The sequence below is a fragment of the Pagrus major genome, chromosome 4, assembly GCF_040436345.1.
Source record: "Pagrus major chromosome 4, Pma_NU_1.0".
Classification (NCBI taxonomy): Eukaryota; Metazoa; Chordata; class Actinopteri; order Spariformes; family Sparidae; genus Pagrus; species Pagrus major.
The window spans coordinates 37,380,876-37,392,373 of NC_133218.1; the positions used below are offsets into that span (position 1 = coordinate 37,380,876).

The window sequence follows — 11,498 nt, forward strand, 5'->3', positions numbered from 1 at the left end:
GCCCCCCCGTTGGACAAGTTCAAATCCACATTTTTGGATGGCAGCCATCGCCACTGTGGACTTGTGGGCTGGACTGTGAATGAATAACAATTTTGAATTACCAGAAACAGAAATACCACAGATGTTATTGGCCTTAAACTTCCTGCTTGATCACTCAAAGAGTTGATCTGCGACTGCATGGAATGAACCCATGAACTCATCAATCATCCCTGGGACACACTGAGCGAAACAGTTTACAGCTGAAAAATTAACTAGGTCAGAAAAAAAAAAAAAAACGACCTCAAAACTTGTTTGGCATTTTTGTTTCGCACTTTCTTGTCACTCATCAGCTGGCACACATTAACTGCTGGGGAACGTCTGGTTCCTGCGTTCATGTTGGTACCGCTTGACACGCACCACATACCCAAACACTGACGCAGACCAATCCCACGCTCCCTCCATTAGCAACTGTTTTCCCCGCTGGCAGTGACCCGACAGCAGGAAGAACTGCTCAGTAAGGGTCCGAAGAACTTCTGTTGAGAAACATTTATGCTCGCTTTGTTTCTTGTGTGTTTCATCTGTCTTTCGTAAAATGAATAACACTCATCATACGAGTGTCGGGAGGTGGAGGGAGAGTCTGTGGAAGCAATAAACTGTGTTGTTTCCAAATGATTTCGTGCAGCAGTAGTAAATCAGTGAGGAGCAGCTGTGCACTTGCCAGCTAACAGTTAACTGTTCATGCAGCTTTTGTGTTTCTACACTGGATGCGCTGGATTATTTGCACAATATTATCATATGTCTATTATTAACATAATGCTAAATCAATATTGGCCGGTCTCAGTCCCATATCTCTAACCTTTTGTTTTCTGTTCCCTCAAGCTGTGTTGCTCTCTCACTCTCCTCCTCCTCCTCGTCCTCCTCCTCTCTTTTCATTCAGGCTCCTTTCTGCTGGACCACGGCCCTCCAGGAACATCTCTCTCTCCTGGATCCTGCTGCCTGCTGCCTCCTTCCTGAGGTTTCTTCCATCTTTTGTTTTCCCTGTTAAAAGTTTTGTGTTTCCTCACTTGAATCGAGTGTCTAAGGACAGAAGATGTAAAGCCCACTGAGACAATGTGATTGTGATTTTGGGCTATATAAATAAAACTGACTTGATTTGATTTGAATATCTCACTGAATATCACGGTTGTTGTCAATACTGGTTATCGGCGACACCCCTAATTCATAATGAACTCTTAGTTTCTCTTTCAGTTTGAGAAAGAAGTCGTACAAACTGTATTCAGGTGTCATGGAACAATGCCTGTCCTCGCCCTGCTTATCCATATAATTATGCTCTTTATCATGACTGGACTCTGTGGTATGTCTGCATCTACTTCCTTGTAGGTTTTAGACTGACGATGTGTATTTAGCACCGGCTTAGTACCTGAAACTTTCCATTCAAAATTCAAAAAGCAACCACTGGGCCGCATCCCTATTCATTATAAATTCAAAGCACAACCGCAGGACAACAGTCCGTCAAGATGTCGGTTGATTCTGAACTTGAATTGTTTGTTTTGTCTTGGACCAAACTTCAGTAGCTTTCATTGGCTTGTTTCCCTGAACCAAATGAATGATGCGGAAAAATGTAAGTTGTCGCCATGAAAATGCTAAAGTTTGTCATACTTTGGTCTCTGACCTCAGGTAGTTTGCAGGATTGTTATTAAAGCTACATTTGAAGTAGTAGATCTCAATAGTGAATAAAACCTTCTGGATGCATGAATGTGAAGACCTGAAAACCTTATGTAGGTAAACAGCGTGTCTAATATGAGAATAATAAATAAGAAATAATACAAAAAGACCAGTGTGCATGTGTTTTTGTGCAGTGATGTACGACAACCTGTCGACTAAAGTCCCCAAATAATCCACCAGCCAATAGTGCAGCTCCCTCCTATCACTGAGCAATATCATACCAAGTACAAATGTTTTTTATTTATCTACAGTTGAATGAAAATAAAGTTATTACTTTTATTGAAAGCTGAAAAAACAGACATATGATCATACCTGATTCACAAGGTCTCACAGACAGAAATGAGACTGATAAGTGTCGATGAGAGATGTAGATAAAAACAAGGTGTTAAGAGGCCACAGGAGGACTGTTACGGCAGCAGCTGTGTGTTGGAGCTATGAGGAAACAGTGCAGCTCTACTTACTGGAATCAGCTGCAACAACAAAGCACTTAATCTGTGACAGAATCCTCACAATGCATGACATGTTTTCATTCGGGTTTGTGCAAGCGATGATGGTAAAATGTGACCCTGGACGCACCTGTTGTACATCTGGGAACTCCCACAGAAGTGGTTTGAGTACTTTGCCAGGTGTATATCTGTCTCAATATTACACAGCTATGCATGATGCAGTCACGAAACTTTCCAGGTGTTCAACTGAGATCAAAATATAGGCAGAAATGCAAGATGGGTGTGGTCCGAGCGAGGGCCGCGGGACACTGGATGTAGGAAGGGAGAATGGAGCCATTGGACATCTACGGCCCTGACCCACAATCACTTTAAGTCTGTTTGTCTGTCTGTCTGAGACACAATCCCTGAAGTTAGCATCACCTGGGTTCCCTCCACAAAAAGCCTGTGAGATTTTTCAATTGGATTTTGGATTATTGCAGAAAATAAACAGAAACACAAGTTTATGATACTAACATGTTTTGTTCATCAAGATAATCTTCACAGATGAACACCATTTGTGATGATTGAAGCGTAAATTAAATGTGTAGCAGTAAAAAGCTAATGTTAGGCTATAAACGGACGACATCACGGTCACATGACTTAAACGTCTCCACCACTAAGTGTCTTACTGCACAATTACTATACAGGTTTTCTATAAACTGATCAATGTACAAATTTTAAAGTTAGACACTTGTGAGCAACCGCTAACCATTTTTAACACACAGAAGACCTTTATAATTAAACTGTGGGACATTTAATGATGGATTTTATGTTGTAGAAACAAACGTGTAAATAACTTGTGGTCACCACGCACCTTATTTCACACATTTAACTGTAAACCAATTTTAAAAACTCACAGACTTTCAGGTGAGGGAACCGGATGTGCAAAAATGCTAACTGATTTCTGGGTTTTAGGACTCGTTCCTGCATCACTCTACTCGTATCTGTTGTCTTAACCCTCACCCAGGTCAGAGCAGAGAAACAGCAGAACAGAAACTAAAAGCTAAATGCCTCTGCCTCCACCTCTGACTGATGAGATGTAGATTACGGTAGATTAAGGTATCAAACAGGTTTTTCGTTTATGGGAAGACTGAGACGTATTTCAGGCTGCTCAATGAAACCGGTTTTGAAACATAGTGCACATACCTTTCAACATGCATGACTGCTTGTCAGCTTCTCCAGCGGGCATATATAAAGATGCTGCAGGCGACAAATCTGGAGACAGAGGAGAGTTTGCGGCATCATGGCCTCCACACTGGTGATCCTGCTTCTGCCGCTCCTGGTCTCGCTGGCATCGGCATCACATCACTATGGTGCAACCTCGACCTTCACCTACAAAGGGAAAAACCCTGATGGCTCACACAGGGTGAGTGATTCAACTTTTATTGAGATGTAACATTAAATACAGATAATGTGTGAATTTATTTTATCACTTTATTATTATTATTGCTGTTGTTATTCTGCAGAAGAGAATTAAAACCACCTGTGAAAATGAGTTTTTTCTCCAGAACTCTGGGGACAAAAAAATCAGAACTCAAAGTGGCCTCAAGGCTCTTTCATAAATAATATTGATTGTCCACTGAGTGCTTAATTATTATTAATTATGCTCTTGTGTTTAGTATTTTCACTCCAAATGGCTTTGTTGATTTCCTATATTCAAGACACAATAGTTACGTCAACGTAGAACTTGGGTGGACAGTAAATTATATTATCTTGTAAAACATTCTTTGATTAATATATGCCTGCAAAACAATAAACGGTACGGATAAAAGAAGAATTAGCTACGGTGGAATTTCCCACTAGTTTAAAGGGACGTCCTCCAGCCTCACTTTTTATTAAAGAAACGATAAAGAAGCTACAGATCATCTGAAGATGAGATTACACCAGCCATCTGCTCTAGAAATGTATGCAAATGAAAGCAGATAGACGGCATATTCAAACACCACATATCAAACCTTTTAATGTAAAATATTATTGTCTTAAAGTAACAAATCACAACTGGGGAAGTTTAAAGTTGAGATATAGTAGTTTTTGTTTTTGTCTACCCTTAATTATGTCCACATTCAAACAATGACTTCATCGACATATTGTGATATTATTGTTTATTTCTGATTTCAAAAACATCTGCTCTGAAATGATCAAAACATGGAGCTCACAGCCTTCAGGTAATTGAAAATTGGAAGTCAGCCCCACAGTCCACAGTGTTGATGGCTGCCATCCATAGTACTGATCTGAACTCGTCCACCCGTCCTGCTCACTTGATTTGACCCCCTCAGACTACCACCTCTTCCCTAAGATGAAGAAGGAGCTCACTGGTCACCATTTTGACAGTGATGATGACGCTAACGCTTTTAACAATGATGAATAAATGTTCTAGGTTCTCTGAAATTGACTCCTTCCACCTCAGGCAACCTCTTGTAAACTCTTGTCGCATTATATTTACGAAATATAAAGAAATGTCATTTTAAAACGGTTCTGTAGCTTCAGCAGAGCAACCATCTCCAACTGCACAATTGCTTAATCTCATCTTTTTCCACAGGTTGATGTTCGCAGCAGGGAAACCTTCACTGGATGTTGGCACATCCTCAACTGGTATTGTTACAACGGCAACTGTGGCAGTAGAACCAGTTATAGGAGAGGCACACTTGACAGCAGCACCAATGGAGCACGATATAGCAGCCGATGGTGCGAAACTGAGACGGTTTCAACAAGAATCGTCCCGAGTGACAAACCTTTTCATTTGAAGTGAGTTTTTTGCTTCATTAAATCATATTAATATTGTTGCTGCTGTGCTTTATTTATTGAGTGAAGTTTGTGAAGCTTCGTCTTAGTCATCAAAACTGCTTTGAGTCACCCAGTTGCACACAATCAATAATGAGTATTGTTTCCACGCATACCAGGGCATCCAGCTGCTGTTGGGTCCGAAATCGTAACCATTTAAGCGGTTGGTCTCCACTGACCTCTGTGGATTTGGGAACAAGATCTGACACCGGACAACCAAACAGATCACCAGACATCGCCATTCTACCTTTCCTACGGTAAGTTCCCTGCAGTCAGCATGAAACAGATGTCCTACTCTCCCAGTGGTAGTATGTAAAAGATATATTGTGGCAGCCAGATAATTGTGTCAAAATCAAGTCCAATGATATTGAAATCATTGGGCTGAAAGCAAAACGTAGACTGCAAACATTTTTACTGGGAATGTTTCCCACAGCACGTCTACAAACCAAAAGATCTGTCAGCAGGATCATTTACAAAATGTTACAATCACATAAACATGACTGCCTCAAAAATCAGGTGACATGTTTTGTATCATTTGGCAAAAGAGTGGGGGGCTTTGGGTGCAGGCAAGATGGAGAGAAGTTTACCATTGTCCAGTTACTTAAACAAACAAGTTCCCGTTTAACACATTTCTGGTTTTACTGCAGGTCTGTGAGTGGTTTGTTCACGCGGCGCCACCGTACCTTAGTGTCAAACATGGCCGATGCACTCTGCAGAAGGCCGTTACTAACCATTAATGTTTCTATTCCAGAGTGCCTCAAAACTGTCCACGGACATACAAACTGCCGTCTTTTGATCCTGATGGTGACAACGTTCGATGCAGATATGGAAGTATCAGATCTGTGGAGTGCAGCTCGTGCCGCTCACCTTCAGGCTTCGACTTAGATCAGGTTAGTCAACAAATCCATATACAAGGTATGATGAAACTGATTATTGATGAATTGATTGATGCCTGACTTAACTAGTAATTGTTCACATTGTCAGGGCTCTTGCACACTAAACTACCGCTCCTCCCCTGCCGACGTCAGAGTTTATGGATTTGAGATGGTTGTGGAGGACTTCCCGAAAAGGAGCATCAGTCTGACCTACGATGACGGATCCCGGACCGACAGGGCGCCTCTGCCTGTGAGGGCAAAGAGACAAGCATGGTGGACAACAACCGCAGCTCCAACCACAACCACAGCCCCATGGTGGTGGTGGCCAACAACCACAACCACAGCTGCCCCCACAACCACAGCCCCATGGTGGTGGTGGTGGGGGCGGACATCTACAACCACAGCTTTCCCCACAACCACAACCACAGCTGCCCCCACAACCACAACCACAGCTGCACCCACAACCACAACCACAGCTGCCCCTACAACCACAACCACAGTTGCACCCACAACCACAACCACAGCTGCACCCACAACTACAACCACACCTGCACCCACAACTACAACCACAGCTGCACCCACAACTACAACCACAGCTGCCCCCACAACCACAACCACAGTTGCACCCACAACTACAACCACAGCTGCCCCCACAACCACAACCACAGCTGCCCCCACAACCACAACCACAGCTGCACCCACAACCACAACCACAGCTGCCCCCACAACCACAACCACAGCTGCACCCACAACCACAACCACAGCTGCCCCTACAACCACAACCACAGCTGCACCCACAACCACAACCACAGCTCCACCCACAACTACAACCACAGCTGCACCTACAACCACAACCACAGCTGCCCCCACAACCACAACCACAGCTGCACCCACAACCACAACCACAGCTGCACCCACAACCACAACCACAGCTGCACCCACAACTACAACCACAGCTGCCCCCACAACCACAACCACAGCTGCCCCCACAACCACAACCACAGCTGCACCCACAACCACATCCACAGCTGCACCCACAACCACATCGAACCCTGGCGCCATTGGTCCTCTCAGCAAACTTCCTTTGCATTTCTCTTTTCTTGGTAAGTCAGGTTTCTCCTGTCATAATTTTCTGACTACATTGTTAATGAGAAAATCTTTATTCTTTAATATCTTAGATAAAGACTTTGACATTGAGTAGAAACGTTTGTGCATGTTGCAGCTCAGGCAACACCCTCATGTGTAATGTTACACATGGTGGTCGCCAGAAAAGCTTAACCAGAAACCTTTTTTTATTGTTATTATAGACATTTTAAATATTTTATTTATTCAGTTAACTTTTATGTTTTGGTCATTGAATAATTGCATTTGGAATTTTAATTAAAAAAAAAAAAAATGTAATTCCAGTGGACCCACCTGCTCCATCATGTGACGAGGGGCTCTACTTGCCAAAGTTGTTGCCCCCAACACCTGCAAATGGAGTACACATCCAAGCAGAGATCAACAAAGAACTGGAGATAAAAGTCAAAGCACAAGCTTCATACGCAAGGTAAGTGAGAACCAACGAGATCAATGTGGCAGAAAAAACATTTTTATCATTTCAGCAGGTAAAATAACATCAGATTAAAGAAGTCTGTGCTTTCTTTCTTTTGTTTCCATACAGAATAATTGATATCATCATAAGTGGGCCCTTGAATATCAGCAAGCACCGGACCACAAATGGCGATTTTGCCATTAGGTGGACACCTATCACGGACGAACTGGGAAATTATTACTCAATCTGCTTTGCTGTTGAATCCATGGCAGGGTGAGTTTAGAGTCGAGAGAAAGTAAAAATTAGGATAGCTACGAACAAATAAGGAACTTATCAAGCTGCCAAGATTTAAAGGATAAAAATGTGTTCATTAAATAGTAAAGTCAGAGGAAAACGTGTATCAAAAGTAAAATAAAGGTTCAAAAAGCATTTTCAAACTACACCTCACTTTTAATCTTTTTTAAGACTGGATAGTCTGGTTTAAGTCACTTAACATTTACACTTCTGTCACTTTACATGTAAGGGTTAGGGTTAACCTGTCGAACCAAGTTCACCCCAAACAAATAGGGGGCAGCATGTCATGAGTAACCACTTACTCCTGCTAAACTCCTGCCTTTAGCTAGTTAGCTCAGTCAGCTGTGCAGTAAGTGGTCCCGACTGGGTATTCCAAGACAGGACAGGCTGGAGCTAGCTGGTTAGCATGCTAACCTCAGTAGATACCTCTACAAGACAATACATAGACATCTTTGACAAAGTGTAAGAACTGTTATTTCTTCATATTCCGTTGATAACTAATTTTTTTAAATGTTTCAAACCAAAATTCTGACATGTTCTTACATATTACTGGAGACTTTAACAATGACAAAATGAGCTAAGCTGAATGAGTAACAGACATTAACCTCCTCAGTTAAAATGTTGTAACAGTGTTTACTGATGCTTTCCAGGTCGAGGATCTACCAGTCTGAGATGAGGTGTGTTGTGGTGGACGTCGTGGATCAGAAAGGTGAGTTCAAGCGTTACTTTAATATCAACATTTTGTAGTGTAACTACAATTGTAATGATGTGTTTTTACCCAATACACTATCACATGCTGAATGCTATGTTGATGTTACGACGTAACTGCTGTACATGAGAGAACAATTTTTAAAGCTGCAAGAACTGGACTCATGTTAAGTGCTGTGTTCAGGTTAACTTTGCTACGAAACAAAACCATCAATTGTATATTGCAAAGTTTTATGCAAAAACACCACCAGGGTTCTTTATTCATACAAACTGAAACCTCTCCATGAATATACTTCACTTTGTTTTTTGGTGTAAACTTAAAGTTAACCTGTGGAGTTTCCTTGAAAACAAACACAAGTCATGTTCAGTGGTGGAATGTAACAAGGTACCTGTACTTTACTAAAGTATTCCCATTTTATGAAGCTATTTTTAAACCCTCTTAGATTACAACTGTTGCCTATAAAACCTGTTGATACACAACATTCAGTCCTGTGTTTTATGAGTAAGGCATGCTCAATCTGATTGGGATCTGGTGAATTTGGAGGCCAGGTTGATGCTTTGAGCTCTTTGTCACTTTCTTCAGGCCATTCCTGAGCTGCTCTTCAGCATAATGTGTATAAATAATTCACAAATATACTGTATGTCCTTGCTCTAGTTAAGTCCTATGTGAGCTGCAGTGAGTCCACAATGACAGTAGAGATTGAGAAATCTTCATTCCCTCGACTCCATGAGGATAATTTGCGACTCAATGACCCCACCAACACCATCTGCAGCCTCCAGAGACACTCCAACAGCACTCACGTCATCGCTGTCATCCCCCTCAACGCTTGTGGCACTGAGATCGAGGTAACACAGGCTCATTTTCTGGTATCATGTGCTCTTCCCTTCTTAGCAGTATGATGACTGAGGATATGACTTTCTATTCTGCAGGAAGATGAGGACAACCTCATTTTCACTAATGAAATCACCACCGTCGACAGAAGGACGGATGTGATCACCAGGAAACACCTGCTGGAAGTGCAAGTGTGCTGCCAGTACCCAAAACGGGGAAATGTGTCACAGAGCTTCACAGTGCACAGGCCGAACGTAACGGTCTGGGAGAAAGGCTACGGCAAGTTTACCTACGGGTTTGAGTTCTATCCTGACAGCACATTCCGAACCATGGTGGATCCAAATACGTACCCTCTGGAGTACGAGATAGGGAGCAGGATTTTCATGCAGATCGAGGCCACCTCTTCAATCAACAACACCGTGCTGTTTGTGGAATCCTGCAGCGCTGCACCATATGACAACCCAAACTCCAGGCCAAAGTACACCATCATTGAAAATGGGTAGGCATGAGTACACCCTCTAGTGGCGGCAGAGGACATAAAAAAGACGTGTTGCTCGTTAAGTTTAGGTTTCACCTACATTTCCTCATCATGTAGATACCTTCAATAGAATATTATTCCACTCTGCCCTTTAATGTTATCCATTGTAAGACGTACAGAGAGAACATTTCTTTAGTTTTCATTTTTCTTTGTTCTGATAAGGTGTAATGTGGACTCGACTCTTCAAAGACACACCCCTGACCACCAGAGACAGTTCCAGTTCAGCATGGAGGCCTTCAAGTTCATCGGTCGGAACAACCAGGTGAGGGATGGATTATGTGGTTAGACTGGAGGGAGTGACTGTAAATATCTCTGCGATCATCTCTTAATGCCTCAGTGAATAGGTCCAATTCATAATTTCCTCCTTTTATATATATTTTTTATATATAGTTTCATATTGCAAATCTGATGCCTGATGATCACGACTGAAACACCTATCTTTAATAAACCCAGTGCTGACATGCCTAACCAAAGGCATGATCTTGTATTTGGGGTCTGACAGCTAATTTTTCTTAGTTGTTTGTGTATGTCTGTTAAATGACAGCATGTCCTGTTGTATTCAGGTGTACATCAGCTGTTCAGTCATGATGTGTGAAGCAGGGATCCCCAACACCAGGTGTGCACAGGGATGCCTCAACTCCACCCAGCTAGGCGGTCGTAGCAAGAGAGAGGCTGTCACCCAGACTTCAAGGCACCTGGTTTCCCAGGGTCCCCTCCGCTTAAAGAGATCAGCAGAGGGCGCTGAAAGCCCAGGTAATGAGGACAGGGAGTGTTTCTGAACAGCACGCCTGCCGTGTTTGAGAGTGAATTCACATTATGCTTCTCTTTCCTCCAGTGATGAACCTAAACCTGAACCTGGTCTTCATCGCTGGATGTCTTCTTGCAGCTGTCGGCATGATCAGTGCAGTGGTCATGTACAAAACCAAAATGTCAAAGGTCAAATACCAACCTCTGCCCACATTTGAGAGTTAAACAACAGCATGAGCAGAATACAAGTTCTGTTTTTAATTACATTTGAAGATATGAAGCTCTAGGTGATGGGCGGCAGCTGTCTAATTAAATGCACTTTTAAACAAATGAATGTATCTTACATACAGGAAGTTGTATATTAAATGAAACTTAAAATGAAGGATGAACAGCTGGTACTGCAGCTGCTGGCTAGTCAGGTGTTGGGTTTACTGTCGTGGGATCCCATGTAACCTTACAACTGTTTTACTATTACAGTATGATTTAGCTTCATTTATGTGTAATCCGTCCAAATGATATATGAATATGTAAGAATCGGCCACTTGTAAAATTCCTACTCAGAAATTTGGGGTAACGCTGTGGGTACCTTAGGTCATATAGGTAGAAGGGCAGGTGTAGGACCATGATGCACCTGGGTTGGGTTCTGTTATTTACTAGAGGAGGTGAGGCATGCAGGATTCCTTTGTTCTTTGTTTGCTTGCTTTTTGGGAAATAAACCATGAAAAAAAAAACTTTGAGTGGACATTACACTTCTTTTGCCTGCCTACATTACATTAAAGGAGCAATCTGTAGTTTGGGGGAGGAAACGTTAATCAGAAGAGAAAGGTGTTTTTCTGACTGATTTATTTTCTGCCTCAACAAACTAAATAATCAAACTCTTTGTTTTCATGACTGAATAAACAAACTGAGCCGAACGGACAACACAATTTATACTGTTTTGCTTTGTTGCGGACCCTGCCACCTTTCTAGCTTCGAAAAGTGTTTAGGGGGTGCTTGATGA

General features: G+C 42.3%; 1 protein-coding gene across 1 annotated transcript; it reads left to right on the forward strand.

Moving 5' to 3' along the window:
• Nucleotides 1–3,412: 3,412 nt before the first annotated feature.
• On the forward strand, nucleotides 3,413–11,218 carry LOC140995181 (uncharacterized). The gene is made up of 13 exons (XM_073465136.1): nucleotides 3,413–3,555; nucleotides 4,729–4,934; nucleotides 5,090–5,227; nucleotides 5,722–5,860; nucleotides 5,955–6,948; nucleotides 7,253–7,394; nucleotides 7,509–7,652; nucleotides 8,324–8,382; nucleotides 9,037–9,227; nucleotides 9,312–9,712; nucleotides 9,914–10,013; nucleotides 10,315–10,504; nucleotides 10,587–11,218. Exons 1-13 carry the CDS (start codon nucleotides 3,433–3,435, stop codon nucleotides 10,721–10,723), a joined length of 2,964 nt encoding a protein of 987 aa, XP_073321237.1. The 5' UTR covers nucleotides 3,413–3,432; the 3' UTR covers nucleotides 10,724–11,218.
• The last annotated feature ends 280 nt before the right edge of the window (nucleotides 11,219–11,498 follow it).